General features: G+C 41.8%; 1 protein-coding gene across 1 annotated transcript; it reads right to left on the bottom strand.

The window, feature by feature from the left end:
• Nucleotides 1-1155: 1155 nt before the first annotated feature.
• ETNPPL (ethanolamine-phosphate phospho-lyase) lies at nt 1156-19196 on the bottom strand. The gene is made up of 13 exons (XM_054030538.1): nt 19065-19196; nt 15099-15217; nt 14770-14929; nt 12965-13039; nt 11705-11798; nt 10424-10540; nt 8568-8650; nt 7921-8146; nt 6352-6506; nt 5794-5883; nt 5316-5446; nt 3607-3674; nt 1156-2945 (listed from the first exon to the last, which is right to left on the bottom strand). Exons 1-13 carry the CDS (start codon nt 19118-19120, stop codon nt 2811-2813), a joined length of 1509 nt encoding a protein of 502 aa, XP_053886513.1. The 5' UTR covers nt 19121-19196; the 3' UTR covers nt 1156-2810.
• Nucleotides 19197-25032: the final 5836 nt, after the last annotated feature.

The following is a 25032-nucleotide window of genomic DNA, read 5'->3' on the forward strand; positions in this document are numbered from 1 at the left end:
TTAAAACGTGCCTAGTTTAGAAGTGTTAGCTAGCACAACCTTTACATCCTTGTCAGGAGAAAGCCCAGATGGAGGAAGGGAGGAGGCTGACTATAAACTGAAGGGACAGTTGGCCCCACACTTCACTTTATATTTGCAATGGAAGGCAACCGAGGGCCAGATTTTTAGTGGCATTTAGGCATCTAAAGGTGCAGATAGGCACCCAGTGGGACTTTCAGAAGTGCCTGGGTACCAGGGCCGGCTCTGGCTTTTTGGCCGCCCCAAGCAAAAACAAAAACAAAACCAAAAAAAAAAACCCCTGCGGCGCGGCCGGAGCGCGGATGCTGGGGGACTGGCTGGGGCGGGGGGAGGGGGGGAGCGGGCGGGAGAGAGAGAGAAGGGAGCGGCCAGTGCTACAGCAGGGGCGCTGCCACGCGGCCCCTCCCACAGCGCCGCCTCCTGCCGCGAGGGCTCCGCTCCGGTCAGTGGGGAAGGAAGGAAGAGGACTGCCCTGCAGGGCGCTCTGGTTCTCCGCGCCACTGCCCCCTACAGGGCGGCCGGAGCGGAACAAGAACAAAAACCAAAAAAACAAACAAACAAAAAAAGCAGCCGTGCTGCCCTAAGATTTGGAGGCAGCATTCTGCCCACAATCTGCTGCTCCAAGCACCAGCTTGCTCAGCTGGTGCCTGGAGCCGACTCTGCTGAGTACTTAACTCCCATGGGCACCAGATTAATGACATGAGTTTTAAAAAACTGACTTATACCAGTGTAACATTCTCATGCAGACAAGGCCTATATCTTGAGGATCTGTATTCTGTTAATCAGCTGCATGGGGATATATGCCATGTTAAAATAAGACTGCCACAGATAGAGTATGAAGATTTTCTATTGCTTCTAAATGAGAGACTTTTTTAGAAGTGTTTAAAAACTGTTCTAGAAAGGTGCTAAAGCCCATTTTAGATTCCAGTATAGCCAAACCTGACTAGTTTATAATCTATGCAATAAAGCCATGTTATAACATGGGTAGGCTATGCCTGTATATAACTGTGAATTTGCAGGCAACCCTTGGCTTGGGGGAGGTAGACAGGAGTAAGCACTGGAACACTACTTTCCTCATTAACTAAGTGGGTTTTTAAAAGAGTAAATGGTTAAATTCAAAACAAAGTGCACAAGGTCTTTGTGGTTACAAATAACTTTAATTTTTGAAATAACCAAGGACCACTGAACAGATAATGAGCTGGCTTGATGTTACCAGAAGAGTTCATACAGAAAATACCAATATAACATAATGGTTGAAGGTATAAAACTAGATAAGACTGACTAGAAATAGCAGTATCTCTTAGTTTTCAGTCATCATATGCAATTAATGAAAAGTCATTTACAGCAAGTATAAAACAGCAAGACTTAGTAAATGAAAATTATAAAGCCATAATGTCTTTGTTAAAGTAAATATAACTAATTTTTAAAAGCCCTCAATTAGTTCCATAAAGCCTACTTGTGCATGCATTAAAATTGTGGCACTTGAAAGCCCTGATCCAACTTTAACACTCACACTGTGCAATTCAAGGTCCATGTTACTGCTAGAGGCAGAAAAACAAGTCCAAAGTGCTTAAGCTGGGGCGAGTGAGGGGAGCCATCTGAGCTTCTCTGGATTCTCCTCCCACGCAAACCCAGGTGGGAAGCTGGAGTAAAAATACCGCCTGATCCTTGTGTTAGTTTGTTCTGTGTCTCACGCTCTATTCTGTGGAACTCCCCTTTTAGTAATGTAACAAATGTTATATGTTTGAGGTCCCAATCCTGCCAGGTGCAGAGCACCCTCAAAGTTTGTTGACTATCTTCCATGGGAGTTGACAGCATTCAGCACTTCAAAGAATCAGACCCGATTTTGTACAAGGCTAGTAGAGCAATTAAAAATGTCTAAAATCATAAGAATTCAAATTGAGGTTACCCCTGGAAATCTCATTTTCATGGTAGCCTGATGCTAAAGTAATTGATTTTTAAAATCTTCCTGCATTTGTTGTGCATGGAAAGATGCCTTTTGTTTTAAACAGATTCTCTTTACAGTAATTTTTACTGAGTAGATTGCCACTTATCCATGACAAAAAGTTTAATAAATTATAGTCACTTGCTATGCAAAAAAATATGATCCAAACTCTCTTCATCTCTAAATATTAAGTGAGAATCTTGCATACATGTTGTGTTCATATAATTGGATACACCCACCCCAATCCTTAAACTTGGCAGAGCTCTATTCTCTTCACTACAGCAATACCAATTTATATCAGCTGAGGACCTGGTCCGTAGGCCCTAAATCTTTTCCCAGTGTGAATTGTCTCTCTAGGTTTGTGTTGTAAACTGAGCCATTAAAACATGGAAAGTAATTAACATCTCAATATTGCATACTGAAATTTCAAATACAGTAAAAGGTGTAATGCTTCGCAAACAAGGATTTAATAGGATTGGTGCAGTGGTTCCATGGTTATTAAGCACCATGGGCCAAATTCAGACCTTACATAAGCGGGAGCAACTCCATGAATTTCTGTGGCGTTGCATCCACTTATACCAAGCCTAAATATGATGACCCAAGAGGGTTAAAAAATCAGAACTTTATTTAGCATACCCTTATCTGGTTAAGTTAAAGGCCTGACCCTGCAGTCCTTATGTAGGAGAAAATGTAGTTTAAACTACCAATAAAGCTACATGGAGTCTTGCTCACGTAAGGAAGGCAGGATTGGACCCTAAATAATCAGTATGATACTTGCACACATCCACTCAGCCTTTTCTTGTTTTTTGTCTTTTTAAATACACTGATCTAAAGAAAACTTCTCTTTTCATGTTCTGATCCTTTTACAAGGCACTGCACGGTTATCAGCGTAGAAGCCATTTTTTTGTCTGCAGGCAGTTCCGTTGATATGGTTGATGCTTTCACTAATGCAGTCTGACTGGGAATTCCCTTCATTAGTCATCTGAAACACACAAAGTTTCAATGAATGAGCATATGTTTGTATCAATCTCTAATCATATACTTTGGCTTTAGGGTTAGGAAACTGTCTGCCTGATTCTCCTCTTTCAGTGAAGCTATTCCATTCAGATCAATGGAGTTATTCCAATTTTACACAAGTGTATGTGAGAGGAGGCATAGGCCCCATTTATGGTATTTCTAGAGTAGCCATTAGTATAGGGTCTCTGCCTTAATAGTCATCCTACTGGGATATTCAATTATTGCTCTCCAGCCCTTCGGTTCCCGAAAACACATACAGCATATGCTCTTTAGGGAACCTTGCAGGGCCATCTGTAATATGCATATTTTTAGTGCCCAAGGCTAACATTACATTCTATGGGGTCCAATCATGTAGGCTATTCATACTCGAAAGTATAAGTTGGAAGTGAAATGCTTGAAACGTTTTTAAAATAATATTTAAAGAATACAGTCTGTTACTCAGCTCTTCATATTTGTTCAGTAACAGGAATCTTTCAGATTGTTTTCTGTCTTCTCTAATCATAGATCAGATTCTGATCTCAGTTACATCAGTCTAGATCACTTACACTTATGCTATACCTTCACTAAAGTCATTTGTACGTGTTTCCCCAACACCTTTTTTTTAAGACACCAAAAAGAAAACATACTTTTCTTTTATGTTGTGCAGTTGAAGATCTTCCATTTCCTGTCCTGGCTCCAGTTGCTTCTTCCAAAGCTAAAACAAGCAAAAGTATTCAATGATCGTATTCATTGCCAAGCATTGTCCCTGTTACGATAATTGCACCCATAAAAAGGCGTAATGTCTATTACCTTGGCAATACTGCACTTGAGCTACTAGCCACATGTTCACTGCACAGAAAGATAATAAGCTTAACTGAAGAACTAATTAACCCTTTCTAACACACCTCGTTGGAGAATGATGAATTTATCATGATTAGTAGCCTGAGGATGGTGGACATTCAGAGCAGAGGGGAAATTTGCAAGCTTTGCACTTCTGTACAGATCTGTCTTCAGGTCTGCACATAAATAAAGGGCCTAATTTTGACTTAATTTACACCAGTGTAACTCCAGGATGGTGGAACAAGCCAGGACATCCAGAACAAAATCAATTAAGCCAGGAACACCTTCAGGAGCTTAAATACAGTCTGAAAATCATTAAAATACAAACTCAAGATTTATCAGAACTGCGTACTTTTAACACTACTTTATAGTGCAGAATGCTGGGGAATGAGAAAGTATGACATGTCCAAACTGTCTTCATTCCATACAACCTGCCTCAGAAAAATCCTCTGTATCTTTTGGCCCAGAACAATGTCAAACCAAGTCTATTGACACAGTCCAGCCAAGAGGATCTGAGCACCATCATTACAGGAGGTGTTGGAAGTGGATTGGTCATGTGCTTCAGATGGAAACTGATTCCATCACCAGAGTAACAATAAGATGGACACCTGAAGGCAAGCGAAAATGAGGCCATCCGAAAACAACCATGGTGAAGAGCTGTGGAAGCCGAGCTGTGAAAAACCTGGGGCACAGCTGGAGATCATTGAAAGACTTGCCAGAAACAGACAGGAGTGGAGGAGCTTCGTCACTGCCCTAAACGCCAGAGGCCTAATAGGAACATGATGATGATGATGATGATGAACTCCACTGAGCCAGATCCTCAGTTGTGGCCAAGGAGTACTCGATACGGATGAGGAGTAGAGAATGTAAAGATGCCTTTATGCTCCCACATTTCTGGAGTCATTTGGCATTGGGCCAGTTGCCTGCCACAGGACAGAGGAGTTGGCAGGACTGCAGGGATGTAAAGGAGAGCAGAATTTGACCCATCATGTTGAAAGTTGTGCAATGAAAAACTGACGAATCCAATATTAGAGGTCACTTTGAAAAGTTTAGCCATTTACTGATCTATCCAACACCTGTGCAACCTCTTTAAAGTCAGTGGGCCAAATGCTGTGGTGACTTACACCTTCTGCAATCCCATTAACTTCAAAACCCTTGAGGGCAGGAACTCTGCTGCCTACCATGTTAGGGGTACCACCAGAAACAAACAGATAATAATAAATAATGGGGTTGTGGCAGAAGTAAGTGCAGGATTTGGCCTGGCAGGTTTTCATAGAAGTAAATAAAGGGCCCTATACATAGTTTATAATAAACTGCATTAAGAAAGTGTGTTAGGATAGAGCCTGGGGAAAAGCTCTGTCAAGGAGAGGGAAATAAAGTTCTAAAAGCCAGCTTTCCTGTGAATCTTTGCTGCGATTTTCTGCACATAATGGTCTAGATTTCAGTGCTTTTAGGGGGTGTTTCCTGCATGTCATTTGGAAATGAACAAGGAGGAACATTCTGTATGCATGCATACCTGTGAGGAGTTCATCAGTCTGGTCCACTACAAGCTTTGCATCTTCCATAGTGAAGCACATCGGTGGTTTAAATTTCAGAATGTTTCTATGGGGTCCATCAGCACTCAGGAGGATCCGCTGTTCTTTCAGTCTGTGTAGAAAACAAATGATGCACATGTAAAAAGGCATCTAAGTGCACAATGTAACTTGTACATGTCAGAATTCAGAGAGGTGCATCAGACCAAATGCCAATCAGCTGTATGTAGATAACAATGCTGAAGGTCAGGGAATTACATCTACTTACACCAGGGGTTGGGCCACTATCTGAGTTTTCTAATGCTAAATCTAATGTTATATTAATTTCCAGTTAAAGTTGTGTGTATACATCTGCTGGAGAAAAATCAAGGTTTTCAACCTCCTTAAGAAAAGGCTGGTAAATGGTTAGATTGAGATTGCCCCAGTGTACTTTATGCATGGACACAGAAGATAAATATTTACTTGTAGATGATATGCTGAGCTTCAGCTGTTGCAGGTGTTCTCTTTTGTTGATCCTTCACCAGATCTACTCCAACAAACAAACCGATACCCCTAGAATATAAAGGGAGGAAGAAGGATGAGATCCACTGTCCAATAGGAAAGCCCCTCTCTTGCACAGATAGTAACACTGCTCCAACAATTCCAGCAAGTGAGTCAAATATATAGAGAAAGATACTACACTTTCATGTACTAAGTTCTTCAGTGCTATTTGTAAAGATATACATATAGCTGACTTAATAAAGTTGCCTTGTCAGTTAAAGAGAAAAGTGTCTCGTTATCTCCTGTAGGTCCAAATAGCTTGGATTGGGATTTTAACTCATGACATGAAAAAACCAAAAACCAGAAAATTGGAGAGGATCAATTTTTTTGGATAATTTACAAATAAAAACGAGACATAATCATCACTTACAATTTCCTCATTTTTGTCCTATGTTCTTCACCTATTGGGCTACCAGAATAACCACTTCTCTGTCCCACCTTCTGCCTGGGAACTTCTTAACTGTACCCTGAGGTACCTACCTGACATCTCCTATTAAAGGATGTTTTTCCTTTTGTTTGTTCAGCAGCTCTGTTAGATAATTCCCTACTCGTATGGCATTTCCTTGGAGATCTTCTTTTTCAATTACATCAAGCACAGCCAAGCCAATAGCACAGGACACTGGATTGCCTCCAAACTGAAGGCAAAGACAAATGGGAAAACAAAGTGGTTGAAATTCTGTTCTGCCTCCATCCTTGGGGGCTTCATTAACATTTCCCGTGTCAGTAAGCTGTGAGCAAAGCTTAAAGAAAGGGACTTTAGGCAAGATTGTGCTTAGTCCCTGCTTGGTTGCTCAGGAAGAAAATGGGATACAGTGTCCTCCCTCCCTTGCTCCTCTCCCCCCAACCATGCAATGCAGAGGGGTGCACCCAAGATGTCCCTCCCCAATTGTTCCTCAGCCTCAGGTTGCAATAACATAGGACCACGGGAATTGCCATGCTGTATCAGCCTGGAGGTCCAGTATCAGCCCTGAAGTCTAGTATCCTGTTATAGACAATGGCCAGTATTGGATGCTTCAGAGGCAGCTGCAAGAAACCCTGCAGTAGACAGATGTGGGGTAATCTGTTCCATTTCCCCTCCCCCCATGCACCCCTGAAGATCTCATCCTCACTCTTAATAGTTAAAGAGTTGTTTAAGCCCCCAAACTTGAGGTTTTATATCCCTTCCAATACTCATTTTTGGTATTAACTATAACAACTCTGGATATTCTTGTGATCCATAAAACTATCTAATCCTGCCCCCTTTTTTGTAGATTCAGAAGCTTGGACAACTACTGGCCTGCATCACCCTATTTTTGTGGTCCAGCAACTGTGAGAGAGAGAAAGGGATGATGCTGTTGAGGCAGTTGACCAGCCTTCCATACGGAAAAGGTAAGATCCATGTTCAGTGTCCCCTCCATATGTGAGCTCAGAGGGACAATGTGAGCCATTATCTTCTACTGGATAGGGTGAAACATTACAATCATTCATTCTTTTAAAGAAGTTGATGATATGAATCGACCCTGATGGTGTTTTTTTCACAGTTCTTACTGAATAGCATTTACGGCATTCCAGTCATTCAGTTCCATAGCCACATCTCAGAATCTCGGCAATCTAAAGCTTAAAAGGACTCAGACTAAGTAATGGAACTTGGCTGCAGTTAGTGACAAGACTCAATCACAATAGAGAAGATGGCAGACATCTGACTGAACAGGCAAGATGAAATCAAAGTAGTGGCTTTGTAATATCTGCACAGCTCCAGTGTTTCCTGATACAGGGAGAGTGTTTAGCTACCCCTGAGAGGTAAAGAAAACAAGGGCTCCATGGAATTTGGGTTCTCAATGGGAGCTGCTGGGTGCTGAGCACTTTTGAAAACCTGACCACTTCCTTTTAGGAGTCTACATGGGAGCAGAGCTCTTTTGAAAATCTGGCTCCAAAGGCAGATACAGAGTTTTTTTAAACTTAGGCCCTTACAGTTCTCCAGCTCTGTCAACCCAGCATCTTCTGCAAGCACTGAATACAGACTAAAGTTGCTGTAGGAACAAAAAGGAAGACTTTCATCTAGAAAGTTACCGTGTTGAAATATTCCAATCCAGAGGCACCGAAGGCTTCAGCAATCTCTCTTGTTGTAACCACACAAGACATTGGATGGCCATTGCCAATTGGCTTTCCCATGGTGACAATGTCAGGTACGAAGTCTTTGCCTTGCAACTGGAAACCCCAAAAATGTTTCCCAACTCGACCAAAACCAACCTGGACTTCATCAGCTATGAATATGCCACCTGCCTTATGCACATATCTGAAAACAAAAGGAACAGTCCAAATGCCACACCACATAATAGGATTCTAGTGTCCAGGCCTAATTTTAGCACAAAGGAGGGTGTGTTACAGAAGTTTACAATTTGACTCAGTCCCTGACCCCGATGAGCATACAATTAATTTAGAAGATTTCAGACAAAACCCCACAACTGCATTTTATGGTTGATGTTTAAATTACTCCATTTCAAGCCACTTATTTGCTTTTTAACATATGGATTGTATTTTTTAAAGCGATTGATAACTAAAAATTCCATTGGATGTGAGTTACATAATGGTGTTTAAAAGGTGGAACAAAAAGGAAGGACAAAAAACCCCTAAGGGATTAATAGAATAAGCCTACAGCCTTCACCTATTACTCTGCATAACTTCTCAGCTATGCCCATTCCAAGTATTGTACATACTCTGCCACTTTCTGGAAGTAGCCTGCAGGTGGAATTATTTGGCCTCCGCAACTCTGCATGGATTCAGCAATAAAGGCCGCAATCTACATAAAAGAAGATGAAGTAAGAGCAATGTTCCTCTATCTAGCCTTTGCAAATAAGCTAACGCTTACAGAAAGAAATTGTAAATATCTGGGTCGGGTGACTTTAATAACATGCTGGGATGGACAGCTGTGGTCTGTTGTCAATGGCTATAGCATAAGATTTCCATTAGGGGTGCCCAAATTTGCAACACCAAGGGCCACGCTGGCAGCCTGCCAGAAATCAAAGGGCCACATCCAGGACCTAAACCACCAGCTACTGATGGCCCACTGGCCTCAGTGGGAGTTGGATCAGGCTCATAAGGTCCATGTAAGTTTACATAGAAATTTCAATTAAAAATACATACTTACTGGTACTTGTGATTTCCCTGATAGATTAATAGAAATTGCTTAGTGTCAGGGAACACCAGCAGTAGAAACCTGTGGTGGCCAGGGACAGGGCAGACAGAGTTTGCATTTTTAGAACACCCTGGCTATGCTTTGGGCACCCCTGCCTCAGGCAAATGGCTAAACAAGCAATACATTAGGGCAAGGCACTTCACAAAAGAGAATCTATAGGTGAAGTAATTCCAGTTGCTAGGAATGGAAAAAAAGTAGTTATTCCAAATCAGAAAGGGCAACAGCAGCAGATCAGATACACTGGAACATCAAGTTTTACATTCCTTGTCAACATTAAGTCTGTGCAGCACAGACAGTGTTACCCCAAATCTCCCAGGAGCGTCACCACAAGTCTGCTATGTAACAGATTGCCTCCCACACCGCTTGTGCAACCCTCCCTGAGCATCAACAGGAGCACGCGAGCTGGCCAGCAGTGCAGTCTTCCTGGAAACAAGGTCGAGCGGAAACGTGTAAAGAAGCGAACACTATATTCGAAGAGGCACACTACTGCCAAACAGTACGAGGGTCCCCATAGCATGTGAGACTTTAGCCTTTATCACAACTTGTCCTGTCACAGGTCTACGGCACCAAAACCTAAGAAGATATGCAAAAGGAGGGAAAAAAGGAAGACAAGAAAAGAAAAGAAAAACTGTCCGTTAGTCAAAAAAAGAAAAAAAATTGATGAAGAAACTAAAAGACAGGTGATGTAAACCTTTGGACTAAAAGGGGACTGTTTGATCCAATATCCATTGCGGTCTTTCTATTGGCTTCAGCAGGCTTTAGATCAGTCCCTAGCAGTCTTCAAAAAAATTAGAATTGCCCCAGGAAGCACTGAGAAACAGACATTCTAAATCAAATTTTATAGAAGTTAAGGGTGGTGGTGATCACCAGCTTGTACATGGATTCCAAGCTTCGAGGCGTGAAAGTGCAATAAATTTATCTCAATGTGCTTGAATGCAATGGTGAATTTAGAAATATGATTTTCCTCATTTATCAGTTCTCCAGGCAGTGGTTTTCTGCATAGCCTGTCTAGGTCTTTCACCATAATCTCTCAAATAGGACTGAAAGCTTGACTGTGTTTCAAAGGCTCACAAAATAGTGAATTCAACTACCAGTATTTTGGATTTATTTGCTCCTTTATGAGTCTATTCTCCTCTTGATCCTTGCATATAACTTTCATGGATGTTAATGAGAGTTATGAAAGTGCATCAAGGGGACAATGGAAGCCTTAGAATATAAAACCCATAACAGAAGAGTGAAGGCAGAAAAGGAGAAGAAATTGCACCGTATAGATGCTGATCTTTTGTCCCCTTTCCCCCCTATTCTGTTGCCAACAGATGTAGTTTCATTACTAAACCTGAACAGGGTTACAATGTTTCTACAGCTCATGCTACAAACCTTGCGCCCATCCTTCTCAGCTTCTTCAATAATCTTTTTCACATCATCTGCATAAGCACTTGCTGGATCTGGATGATCTTCCCTGTATTTTCCTCTGTAGATATCTGGAGAAGGAGCCTGAAAGCAGCAGAGTTTATCTCAAATGCATGCCTCCTTGCAATATTCATTTTCTATTGGACAGTTCCCAGTGTTTTTCATTAGGGATGTAACTGTATCAGAAAAAAATACCACTTTCTCTCATACATATCACAAACTTTGGATATTCTGAATTTCTGCCTTGAATTTTATGTACACTATTAGGAGTTGAAGATTGTACCATGTATTACAGGAAAGATACTTTCCCTTAGATGTGAAATAGGTATTTGCCTAAGATCTTCTTTTTCAGGGCTTAGTGCTGATCTGTTTATAGGAAATACAGAGATGAGTAAATGTATGAGGGCAGGACTATTCCCCTTGTTTAAGTTTAACTCATTCAGGGAATAACCATGTAGTCATTATTCAGAGCGATCTCAATGCACTTTCCTCAGCGGCAGCCTTAGCCACTTAGTGCTAGCAACCTTACAGGCCTCCATTCTTCAAAGAGCCTTCCACCACATACATCCATTCAGCCCGTAGCCACTGCCAGTTCTTGGTCTATAGTGCTAACTGACTCCAGTTCTTACAGACTGCAAGAATGGTTGATGACCCTTCCTTCCACGGGAAACCTATGCTTCAGTTGTACCACTTGGCTTCCTATTTTGTGAGAGAAGGTGGGCCTTCCACATGCTTGCCAACCCCTACAAACAGTGTGAGGAGGGTACCAAGGGCCGGGGAGGAGTCATTGGAAAATAGAAACCAGCCTGGGGAATGGCATTGGCATGGAGAGCTGTAGCACCAGTTCTAGAGTGGGAGATATATGGAGGCCTCCATCCAGCTTACTTGGGGCTGGAGATCTGCAATGGGGGGCTCACTCTAGCTTTAACCAGATGAGCGCTAATTACACAACAGCTGTTTACTGATTTCCCTACCCATCAAATAATATATCACAATTCATGGTAATAGCATGAGCCAATTCAGCATTAAAGCTAATTATAAGCCACTTGTTACAAATCCAGTAGCAAACATTTCTGCTGAATTTAATCCTTTGATATAAAATGACAGGAGTGTGTAGTCTGACAGGTTAGGAATAATTTTATCTGGGGAAATAAAGCCAGCACACAGGCAGATTTTGAAATGACTAGAGGAAAGGGAAAAAACACTTACAAAGGACAGTAATTTATATGCAATTGAAAAAATACTCACCACATGCACAAACTCTTTTTTGCCCTCCTTCCCCAGCTGATTAAATTTATATGGACTAATGTCAATCAGAGAAGAAACATGACCATGGTAAGCACTGCAATGGGAGTTAAATGCAAAATCACTATCATTAAGGTTTTAGAAAAGCTAAAATTCACAACTGCGCACACACAACACAGCATTAAAAAAAAGTACCCAGAAACCCAGGGGTGGTGTTTGTGAGGGCTGCTCAAGTTAATTTGACCACGCCTGAACCTAATGAAGGCAGTGGGAGTTTTATTATTCACTTCAGTGGAGCAAGATTGGAACCAATAAGCAAAATTCATCCCTGCCACTGCAAGGACAGACACAGTTGGTGTCTTCCTAAGTCTACCTGTAACAGTGGCCCATAGGCTTTTGAAAGGATGCAGAATTGCTGGGAGCCAGTACACCTTCGCCACCTTCCCATCTCCAGCCTTCCATGTCCCACCTCTGCTCCAGCCATCAGCTGCCACATGCATCCACGATTGTTGCACAGGCAGGGCACAGCTGCCACTGCACTTAGGTGTTGGGATCCCCTCCACTGAGGTATTCCATAAGGGCCCTTAAACCTGGGATTTAGTAAATGTAGTCTGACTTTGGCAGACTCTAAAAGAGGGCTGCAAATCAGATAGTCGGGGATACAAACACTCAGATTTGCTCCAGTTAATTATGTAGGCACAATTTTATAGCATGGCAAAAGGGAGGCTGGGCATCTGCCCTTTTGAAAAGTTAGTTCTTAATATTGTAGCACCAGTTTGGCCACTGTGACAGTGTGTGTCTAGGATTTAAAAACAAAAAAAACAAAAAAAAACAACCCAGCATGGATCAACTAAACCCCCCTGGCCCCACCACAAGCCCACATATATAGAATTGTAAGTTTTCTAGTCCTGTAGTTGTCACACAGGCAAAACATCCATTGAGTGTAGCTCTCTGGATGTTTTGCCTGCGTAAGTGAGAGAGATCTGGCCTAGTTTAGGACATCTATCATGGTAGCTCAGCTTTCAGGCCCACCAAACTTTAGTGTCCCTTCACATCTCAGTTTACTACTTGTTGTCAGATTGTGGCTCAAAACCTAGTTAGCATTACTTTAAATGGAGCCTTCTGTATTTAATTATAATGTTTGTATGAAGGCAACAATGCTGATTTTTCACTGAAATATACCATACAACTATATAGAGTCCACCTATAAAGATACTGCGGAAGTGGCTAGCTGCATTCATATATGCTATTCTGCAAACTTACTGGTCAAGGGTGATCACATCTTGGTGTCCACGATACTGCCGAGCCAGTCGTAAGGCGAGATCATTGGCTTCAGATCTACCGAATAATAAACACATTAGGGGACTATACACAGTACAGAATGGTTTATTGCAACACCAGGGCTAGATGGTTAGCAAGCACTTATCAGTCATTTTAATTTAAAACAGAAAAAGGGTATGGAATTGATGAATACAAACAATCAACACAGCGGGCTTTGTTATACAGATTAGAATGCTATGATTCAGAACATAAATACCACATAAGAGGGAAAACAGGTCTTTGTATATGTATCAAACAAAGAGATGCTTTATTCCCCTAGCCCTGTTTGCTTGTGGGCACTTTACCTCCCCTTTGTACAGATAACACCACTCCATACAGCAGCTGGGAGAACAATGCAACTGCCCCTCATATTAAAGTTACAAAATTCCCAGCAGCTCCCCAGCCTCCACATGGACCAGATCCCGCTCTGCGCCTTGTAGCAGCAGGCCCAGATGAAGACCCAAGTTTACTTTGAAAGTCAGGGCTCTCACTCAGCACCAAACCATACTACTCTCTAACCATCAACCTACAGTACATCATACTATCTTGTAGAAAGATTTAGATAGGCCTCTGTCAGTAAGACATCCCAAACAAAATATATAATCTTTATTGCAATATTGCCCCCTTTAAAATGTAGTACAACCCACATACCCCAATGATCCATTTGCTGGAACAAGAAGAAGCAACCAGACTTGTCATGACAAGTCACTCTGGGGCTATGTTACAGCAATGACTAAATAAGGATTTTAGGTAGTACTGATATGTGCAAGCTCCTTGCTAAATAAAAAGATCCACTCCCTTTAGGGATATTGGGTTATAAATCTATTTGGACTGAAGAATAGCAGCATTTAGCATTTTGTATTAGAATGAGGACTGTTGATTAAAACAGACCCGCCTAATGCCTCTACAGAGATCAACCAAAGAGAATTGAGTAAATTTCTCTGCTGAATTTTATTTTTGGGTTTTCTTCTTTCTTTTGATCCCTCTTGTTTCTAAATACACAGATCTATTTTCAGAAAATACATGGTATCAGCTCTTTCTGCTGTAGTCTCCTCTAGTTGTTATAGAAAAGGATCATCACTGCTTCAAAGTTTCCATATTGTGGGTCAAATCTGGTCCTAATGAAGTCAATGGGAAAACTGCCATTGATTCCAATCACAGCTGGATTTTCCCTGCTAAAGACCGATCATACCAATCATCAGAGTTCAGGACCTGTCCCCTAAGCCATTGATTTCTCCAGGGATTTATGCCAGGGATGAATTTGGTGCTGTATATACCTGTTTGGGGATCTGGGATTAAAATGCATTTGAACGTGTAATTTCTTTCAGTGAAGCCAAGAACATTGACTAAAAAGGTTGGTAAGCATTTTAGTTTAGTTTGACCAAATTATCTATTTTCCTATTATTTACATCCTGTTTGTTTCCTTTTCGCATAAGCTTGGCATAGAAAATGAAAACCGACTAGTCCATTTCACTTTGCTGAGAGCCAGTTTCACTTTCTGGTTTTCATGCACTAAGACTATACAGCAAGGTGAGGGTAGCAAACACTGCACAGGATGTTTTTGAGTCTGACCAAAACAAACAAAAAAAAATTTCCTGGAGTTATTTAGAAATAAATTTCCATGGAAACATTTGTGTTACTTTTGTTAAACCCCTGTTCACAGTTTAAAATTTGGGCCTTAATTGACCTGACAATGTCCTTGTTAAACAGCAACAAAATAGTGTCAATGAAAAATCCTTCAGACATACCCAGAGTTAACAAAATAGCAAATGGAGAGTTTCTCTGGTAGGGTAGCTGTGAGGCGCTTTGCATACTGGACAAGGTTGTCATGCAGGAATCGGGAATTGGTGTTGAGCAGTTCCATCTGTTTCACTGCAGCCTTTATCACATCTGGATGGCTGTGGCCAACTAAACGAGAAATTATTAATAATTACTGACATGTGATCAGTTACTGAATCACACAAAAAAAGTCAGGGAGCTCTCTTGAATTTGGCACCATCAGCTTGTCTTGAAAAAAGGATCTTCTGATTTCTAGTGGGAATGACGTAAACTTAGTCAATGGAGTTTTTGTACTTACCATGTGCAACGTTGTTGATACAATCCAGGTATTTTTCTCCGTTCTCATCATACATATACTGCCCCTGAGCACGCACTATCTTGATAGGGTCTTTAGCAAAGAAAACTTTGCATGAAGGTCTAAAAAGTATAAAATAACATTATTTCAGCTTGCTCAATTGTTGCCCTGCCTTGGAATCTTGAGAGTTGATGATCTCAGGGCTTAGGAAAACAAAAACTAAATCCCACGAACTCCTGCAGTCAAAGCACAGGCAAAGCTGCCACTGACGTCAAAGGCACCTTCACCTTCATATGGACAGCTGCTGAAGTTCAGGGAATACACTATTTTATATCAGTGAAGTGGCAAAGCTTGAAATACTAAAATCACAAAAGCCATTCAGTAAATTATAGGTTAATGAGACCATCTCTTCTATGAAGTGACTGTGAAGCAACATGATTTTTTTGGATACTGTGTTGTAGTTTAACTGATGGTCAAGTGAGGCCTGAACCAACTCATTAAAATGAATGGAAAGGCTTCCATTGATTTCAATGGGAACAGGAGCAGGTCCTTAATTAGGTTATTTTCAAACCCCTGTTTTTGTATCTACAGGTTTGAACATGGGAACATTGAGAAAAATTAATCCAAATTAACTAAAGGAGTGATTTAAAAGTACATTAAACTCCTGTGTGGAGACACACATGCTCAGAATTGCAGTGGTGAAACTTAATTAAGGCCACTTGGATTCTGAATAAAAGCGTCTACACAGAAGTTTAATACGATTTAACTCATTCAGTTTAAAACATAGTTCGGATTAACCTTCCTGAGTGTCCCTGTGTATAAAAATCCTGTGTATGGTTTCCTGTGAGCACAATGGAATGTGCACTGTATTGCATCCTTGGATGTCTAGCTATGTTTGTCTGACACAGTCCTATTAATTTACACATTTTATGAAAGTTTACATAAAATTAACTCTCTGGAAATAGGATTAATTTTTAAGAACTTTTTTAAAATATATGGCCAAAAATTGATTGCACAGTGGAAGACTATGCTGAATTTGATGTATGGACTCTATAAATCTCATATGTTAGAACAAAATGCCAATACATGATGGACTTAATTTTCAGAGGTGCTCAGCACTTCTGAAAAATCAGGCTTAGGGTACTGAGATTTTCTGGGTAAAATTTTCAAAAGTGGCTAAGCCTTGCTTTCAAAAGCATCCAAATCCCACTGACTTTTAATGAGACAGACTCTCATTAGTCTGAGAAAGTCACTTAGGCACTTCTGAAAATGTTCCCCTCTTTTTTTCTTTTCTGAGCATACAACACTGACACATATTCCTACTATACAGTTATATTCCGAAATATTAGTGAACAGGGAGAAAGCATTTAGAAACCTTTACTAGTACTTAACCTAAGAGGGATGTGATTGTTTCCAAATAACAAAACTGCTTTACTAAAAGCATCCTTATTGTCCATTTTGTCTGGTGACCTGATGCAATACAATTAATTGTGTACTTGGACCCGAACTGTTACTCATAAAATATAATTTGTAGTGTTTGAAATAACTTAGTGTCTGAATTTCTGCCTGATCAAACAGTTACCTAGGGGCATCTTTCAGAGCTATTTCCCCTTTATTTACTCTTGCAAATCTACTGCCATAAGACAATTCAAAAATGAAATGGAGGAAAAGCAGCAGACTGAACATTATCAAATATAATTTCTTTAGTACAGTTTTTCAGTTCGTAGTTGTAACTTCTTTCCATGAGATTTCCATTACTATTTGCCTTACAGAGCCTGATCCTGCAATGTGTACTCAAGCAAGACTCCTAGATCACAAAATCTGGCCCTTAGATATGACTGGCTCTACATGCTATGATGGCATTGATTTTAAAGCATATTAAAACAATTGATGGCATTATATGTACACCTAGGAGTCTAAACAAGTGAGTATTTTAGTAGTAGCATAATATTAGAAAGTCAGTGAGCATCTTTGTACTTTCATATCTAACAATGATGAATTACCTTTTCACTTGGCATGACCTAGTGAAATATTAATCAAGACCATATGATCTGGAGGAAACCATATTATTTAACTTGTAGTAAATGATAAATAGGTATCAGATGCACACCGTGACAAGGGTAGAGTTCATATTTTCTTTCAATCCTGACTCAAGTCACAGGAAAGAAAATAGTGTTTGATAGTCTCATCCTACTTCCCATTATATCACAATTGCACAGTCTTGACTCAGATGAGGCTTAAGAGTGGCACAACAGGTAGCACTACAGAGTTTTTGTGGAAAATCTGCACCATAGCTGTCTGTGCTAGGTTACACTCAAGACAAACCCTTTAGGCCCCCATTTTATGAGTGCTAAATTTGCCCATGAATTAAACAATCAATAGCATTTTAAAAATGTACTTCGGGCATTCTATTCTGTTTCATAGTTTTATGGTGCTCACTTTTCTGCAATCTGCCATCAAGTACAGTATATTAAATGAGTAAGTTTTTGAGACTGCATTTGTCAGGACGAGGCAAAGTCTTAAATATCGTAATTACAAACTAAAAAACTGATCTTCCTCTTGCTTGCTTTGTATTTCTTTCACCAGTTATGTACAATGAGGAGGTACTGCCTATGTATGATGACTTAAATTTGATATAAGTAAACTCAACATTGTTTTGCCACACAAATAGAAGGTACCAAAGGAAAATGATTTACTACTTTAAGGACCAACTATGACATGCCAAAATTCCCTGAAGCCACAGGTTACCAACAGGATGACTCAGCCTTCATATGTCTGAGGTAGGTGAACTAAATTCTATGAAATTTCCACTAGGGATAAGAGACCTTTAAAACCAAGATCACATGCTAGGGTCTGCTCTCAGTTTCAGTGATAAACCAATTAACTTCAGTGCAGCTACTGTGAATTTGCCTGGGTGCAACAGAGGACAGGATTTGCTTTATCTGCTCCGGCTTGAAGCTTTATGTAAGAGCAGGTGTTTACCAAATTTTCCCCTTCACATAACTACTCAATGTACTATCTGCTGGTTGCTGCCCTCCCCTCTGGTAGCTCTGTATAACTTCTGGGTTATGTAATTTTTAGAGCACTTTGATGTTCTTTGTGAAGGTGCTATAGAATTGTAAATTATTATTATAATGGCTCCGTGGATCACAAGGCATTTTTATTTTATTCATCAAAATCCTGTTGTGGAAACACTTTGTTCTCTGGGGGAAAAGTAGTGTTACCATGTGCTCTTAACAATATTAATAACCCTCAATTCTTTTGGTCATTTGTATAGGTCTAGTATGTAATTAAGTATGAAGCCCATTAGCTGATGCTCATTCCATTTATTATACAGGGCTCATGGATTTCAGCTAGAATTGAGTCTATTTAAAAGTGACCTCCAATAAACTATGTTAGAAAATCAACCTTAAAGGCAACAAGCTACCTATTATTCTAGCTGCAAAAGTCGTTTAATTCTGTATTCCAGATTTCCTGGCAGAAGCAGCACTGAAACTTGGGGATCAAATGTTTAAAATGTAGCAGCCTCTGATCCCAGCTTGTGCTAAACTTGTGCCGAGGGAGGAAGGAAGACCAACATCCTTGTTTTATGTAACAGCGATAGAGGCTGATTTATGTAACCGAGCGCAGGGTACTTACTGTCACACACTGATCCCCCGCCCCAGGCTGAGCCGCCGCTCTGCCTCCCAAGCCTCCCGTTTGTCTCGGGGTTAGCTGAGGGCAGAAGCGCCGTGCGCACCGCCGGTGGAAGCGATGGAGCCCAGCAAGCGCAGGGACCAGCAGGAGGGATGCGCGGCGCGGAGAAGCTCAGGGGGCTGCGGGCTGGGTGGGCAAAGAGGGGGACTGTGCCCAGCTCTGTCCGCAGGCAGCTCCCCCTGCCCCGCACCTGGGGTCACAGCCTGGCACTGCCCTGCTGCCAAGGGCAGCTCTCCGGCCCCGGCGCCCTTGCCCTGAACCGGCCCTGCTCACCCGATGTGCCTTCTCCTCAGCTCCAGGGTCTCCGCCTTGCTGTACAGCTCGCTCATGCTGACGCCGCTTCTCCCGCCGCCTTGGGCTGCCCTTGTCCCAGGAGGCTGGTGTTGAGGGTGAGGAGCCGGTTAGTCTCATCGTCCTTTTATCCCGTCTTCTGCTCTGCCTCCTGCCAAACCCCTCCTCCTGCTCTCTCATCTGCGCGGCAACCTGCCGCTCATGTGCCCAGGAGAGAGCCTCCCTCCACACGCCCCTCTGGCTGTGCCACTCTCTGCCCCAGCTCTCCGGGGGGGGGGGGGGCACAGCACCCCCTGGCTTGTCGTGGTTTCCATCATAAACAGCTTTGTTCAATGATTTTCAGCACCCCCCCCCCCCACTCTAAACATTGTTCCAACTGCCACGGCCTCCCCCTGTGCCACCACTACTCTTCTTTTCTCCTTTCACATCCCATGGAGGACGTTCCTCAAGGGGGATCAAAACTTCTTCACTGCAATTGTCTGCTTTCCATGTAATAGGCACACACAAATATTGTCTAATGTTAAGCCCTACTACTTCTACTGCTTTTCTGTTTTATCCTGTGGATGATTTACTTCTATGACTTATTTACCTACCTCACTGGGGTACTGTAGGGACTACTTACCTCATGCTTATAGAACATAAACAATAATTAATCTCATAGAGAGATTATGTTAATTTGGCATGCTAGGTTGCAGTTCTTTCCCTCCTGAGCTTTCAAAGCATTGTCCTGAAGGACAGAGTATTTTAGTTTTCTGGCCAAATTTCCTAATATTACACAGGGTATAGCCAAAAATGATTGATAAATAGTTTGGCTTCTGTCTGACTGAGAGAATAGGTCATTCTGCCAAACTGCTTATAAAATTGCTGCAGAAACCCACAGTAGCCTAGTAGGACATATTTGATCTCTATTTTTCAATGTACTGATCGAGGCTTCATAAAAAATATAAACAGCATATCTTGCAAACATCTGAATTGCATTTGTACAAAAGGGTTTTACTTTTACAAGAGGCACTGTACAAAATTACTTTGTGGGGACCCTTTAAAATATACACAGGACATTTGTACACAGCACCACCACCTACACATCATAAATACTTCAGTGAGCTATGAACATCATTGCCTTTGTTTTGATACCCAGTGTACACCTTTTTGAAAATTCTGCTTATCAAATTACTTCTGTTATGTATATCATCTTAGCTATAGACTCAATTGATGGGAAACCTAGGGCAGTTAATTTAACCAAGCCTGGAACCATAATTCAAGGGCCATAATATTTCATCTACATACTTCCCAAAATCCATCAATTATTACAAATGTCAAAGTTCTAGCTGTAAGGCCAGGCAAATATGTAAGGACCATCTTTGTTGTTCTGTGTTTGTACAGTGCCTAAGCACAATGGGGCCCTGATCCGTGACTGGGGTCCCCTTTGTGCTTCTGCAATCCAAATAAATCATCATCATTGAGGAATCAGATTGCAGCCATCAACTAATATTTTTGGATTCTTAGTGTTTTACAAACATCAGTGAATTTACCTTACAACATCTCTGGGAGGCAAAGATCAGGGCTTGAACTAGGTCAAATCATATCAGTTCTATGAGCAAATATTCATTTCTTTTTTTTTTTGTTTTGTTAGGGTGTTATCTTTTACTCCAGAATCTAAATGTTAATTTAAAACAGTATGACTATGTCCACTGGCCATCACCTAAGTCCTCAGCTTAAACCTCTCCAATGCACCATCAGTGATCTACAACCCATCCTGGACAATGATCCCTCGCTTTCACAGACCTTGGGAGGCAGGCCAGTCCTCGCCCACAGACAACCTGCCAACCTTAAGCATATTCTCACCAGCAACCACACACCACACCATAACAACTCTAACTCAGGAACCAATCCATGCAACAAACCTCGATGCCAACTCTGCCCACTTATCTACATCAACAACACCATCACAGGACCTAACCAGATCAGCTACATCATCACTGGTTCATTCACCTGCACGTCCACCAATGTTATATATGCCATCATGTGCCAGCAATGCCCCTCTGCTATGTACATTGGCCAAACTGGACAGTCACTATGTAAAAGGATAAATGGACACAAGTCTGATATCAGGAATGGCAATATACAAAAACCTGTAGGAGAACACTTCAACCTCCCTGGCCACACAATAGCAGATGTAAAGGTAGCCATCTTACAGCAAAAAAACTTCAGGACCAGACTCCAAAGAGAAACTGCGGAGCTTCACTTCATTTGCAAATTTGACATCATCAGATCAGGATTAAACAAAGACTGTGAATGGCTAGCCAACTACAGAAGCAGTTGCTCCTCCCTTGGTGTTCATGCTTCAACTGCTAGCAGAGGACCTCACCCTCCCTGATTGAACTAACCTCGATATCTCCAGACTGATTCTTGCCAGCATATTTATACCTGCCCTTGGAAATTTCCATTACATGCATCCGACGAAGTGGGCATCCACGAAAGTTTATGCTCCAATACATCTGTTAGTCTTAAAGGTGCCACACGACTCTCTGTTGCTTTTTACAGATCCAGACTAACACGGCTACCCCTCTGATACTATGTCTACATTTAAAACTTGACAGTTTGACAGCTGCAGTGTTGCAACTGTGCTGCTGTAGCACTTCAGTATAGACACTACAGCAACGAGAGGGGGTTCTCCTGTCACTGTAGTAAGACTACTTCCCTGAGAGCTGGTAGCTAGGTCGACAGAAGAATTCCTGTCAACCTAGCACTGTCTACATGGGAACTCAGGTCAGCTTAACTACATTTCTCAGGGGTGTGGATTTTTCATGTGTCTGAGTGACGTAGGTGGGTCAATCTAGTTTGCTAGTGTAGACCAGACATTAGTCTCACTCTCTAGCTGTTATAGTTATGAGAAAAACTTTCAAAACCTGAGGTGTAACTGATGCAGTGATGTCTGCCAAAGGGCTTGTCCACACTGGGAAACTTGCATTGGTGTACTATGTCTCTCGGCGTGTGAAAAATCCAACCTCCTGAGAGATGTGGCTATCCCAGGTGTTGACAGCTCTAAGTCAACAGAAGAATTCTTCCGTTGACGTAGCTACCACCTCTCAGGGAGGTGATTACCTATACTGAGGGGACAGCCCCTCCTGACGACAGGTAGTCTGTACGCTGAAGTGGTACAGCAGTGCAGCTGCAGCTGTGTGGCTGTAGTGGTTTAAGTGTAGACATACCAAGGTAAGCAGGATTCCTGAAATGATAGTTCTGAAGTGTGCTAACATTTGTCAGCAGACAAATTCCTTGCTGGTCCCTGCATCAGCTTGAGTAGCTGCTCTTCATCTCCACATCCTAGGGTCCTGGCCCTTGTAGGAGAGACATCAGAGACTATGCAACCTCACAAACAGATGAGGTGTTGCCAATCTTCTGTTGGGTCAGCAGATACATGGAGATAGGGGAATTCACCCAAATAGAGGGAGAGAGACTGGGCCCCACATACATTTGCATAGGGCCTCACTGCATGCCAGGATGCTGTGTTAAGTCTGAACCTGGCTTAGGTCTTGATCCAAGCCAGTTTGCACTGCCTTTTTGTCTTGCCTCCTTTTCTAAAAGCTGCAAAACAATGATGTGACAGACAAAACACAGGACATGCACATTTTATACTGACAATCCCTTTATTAAACTAATATAAACTAGAGACAACCCAGACATTGTTTCCCTGCTTTATCATGAAAATTAATGTGCAAAGGAATCTGAAAGGACGATGTAAGGGCATTTAAGGACAAGCCACTTTCCTTTCCTGTCTGCGTCTGCCCTCTGTTGGTAGGAAATGCACATTAATCTCTGTCCATTAGAATTGTGGAATGAGTTTCACAAAATAACGATGGGGACAGAGGGAAGATTATCACTAGAAATCCCATTTCATATGGGAACAATAAGCTCCAGCAGCAAAGGACAGGTACAAGCTAGAAATAGATTGTTAGAGAACAGCTTGAAAGAGGCCTTTACATGGCCATGCAGGGGCAGAAAGGCAATCAAGAAGCCTCCAAAGGCCCGCTGGCTCCTAGTCTTTGCATTCCTTCTTCCAGAATCAATGCACTAGAGAGACTAATCTGCTCCTAATGGATGGAACAAATTATGCATATCTCCCTCACATTAGCACAGAGCAGCCCCAGAAAGATTGTGGTTCAGGAAGGCACAATCTCTCCAGTGCTCTTGCTGGGATGGTGGGCTCTGCATTCCTCCACCATCTCCACAGGGATGTGGTATAAATGCCATAAACTAGCCCCTAGTGATTCAGTGGATTGATAAGAGTTTTAAAAAACAAACCATATATGCTCCATTTTGGCACACCTTTTTCATCAATATCTTTTTTTTCCTTTATTAATTTTTCAAGGAATATGCAAAAACAAATAATCACGATCTGAGAAGAAAGACATTTGAATAAATAGTACCGTTGTTACTACTGACATCAAGAGGGCAAGCGAATGCAAACATACAAGTCCATTCCATACCAAAAGTCAGAGCCCAGCTAAGGGAAAGCAAGATTCAGCATCAAAGTAAGGATGAGCTCTCACCACAACGCATTGCATAACTGTGACCCTGTAGCAGCTTCTGAGCTCCACAAGATATGAAAACTGTAACTAGCCAAGCAGAGTTCACCAGACCTAAGGAAATCATTGATTAGGGTTTGTCCACACATGGAATTATTCCAGACCAGATTAGCTTTTCCCATCCATGTCTGAATTCTTATTCTGAAATAAAAATTAATCCAGAATAGTTCATCTGGAATAATTAATCTCATACTTTATTTTATTCCAGAATAGCTCTCCTGTGTAGACAAGCCCTTATAAAATATATTAGGTAAATAATGGACCATATATATCCTAAATGGCTTAAAGCCTCATGTGAAGCAACCAGTTTCAAACAGGCCTTACCCAACCTATAGCAATGTAAATAAGTAAGGCCTGGCACTAAAAGGGTTAACTGGAGATGAAGAACTCAGTTAAGGCATCTGGGGGGGGGGGGATGGCCCAGGAAAAAATGTAGATGAAGCCCAGCTGGAGGAGGAGCTGGGTGGTGAGGAAGCCCAGATGAGAAGGGAGTACTAGGAGAAAGAACTCTGTAGTCTAGCTGCTAGAAAATGCTGGAAAGGCCTAGAGAGTGAAGCTGATATACAGTAAGCCCAGAGAGAGGCTGTGGAAAAGGACCTGAAGAAAGGCCATGGTAAGAAGAAATCCAGAGAAGCAGTGAGCAGGCTGAGGTAGCAGACATTAGGTGTTCATCACAGGGTCCCTATACTGGAGCCCAGAAGAGAAGGAGGGACTGAGCTCCCCTACTAGCTGCTGGGAAAGGTGATGTGGAAACACCCTGACATGATGGGGAGAAGGACTACTGAGTTTGGAACTGGGCATCCAGGGAGAAAGACAACCCTGCAGAGCCTCAGAAGGGGTGAAGAGTCTGCAGACGATCCAGCCTAGGAAGGAGTGAAGAGGTATGTTAATTTGAATTTAATGTATTGTACTCCTTCTTTACCCTGGAAAGGGTGGAACTAACGGTCACCTGGCTGGGGGGGTGGAATCACGAAAAGAGGCAGACCACTGCCAGGGCCAGAGTGGCTCTTTTCAGAGAGTGCGGGAGGAAAGTGCTGTTATAACAATAAATCTCACTAGGAGGGGTGTGCCAGGAGTGAATCAACTCTTTCACACCTAAAAAAGGTTCAGGTTTACTTAGGACCTTTTCTGTATGGGAAGTTTATGGTTTAATTTAAATCAGTTTTTAAATCAATTTAGTTAAAGCAGTGCAAACCCTTGCGTGGACACTCTTTTTTCCAGTTTAAGAGGCTTATTTAGGGTTATCTTAAACCTGCTCCCAATTGACCTCTCCTATACTGTATACAGCCCCTCTTAACTGGAAATAAGTGTTCACAGAGACGTTTGCAGTGGTTTAAAAACTGATTTAAATTAAACGGGTG

Source organism: Malaclemys terrapin, chromosome 5 (assembly GCF_027887155.1).
Source record: "Malaclemys terrapin pileata isolate rMalTer1 chromosome 5, rMalTer1.hap1, whole genome shotgun sequence".
Classification (NCBI taxonomy): Eukaryota; Metazoa; Chordata; order Testudines; family Emydidae; genus Malaclemys; species Malaclemys terrapin.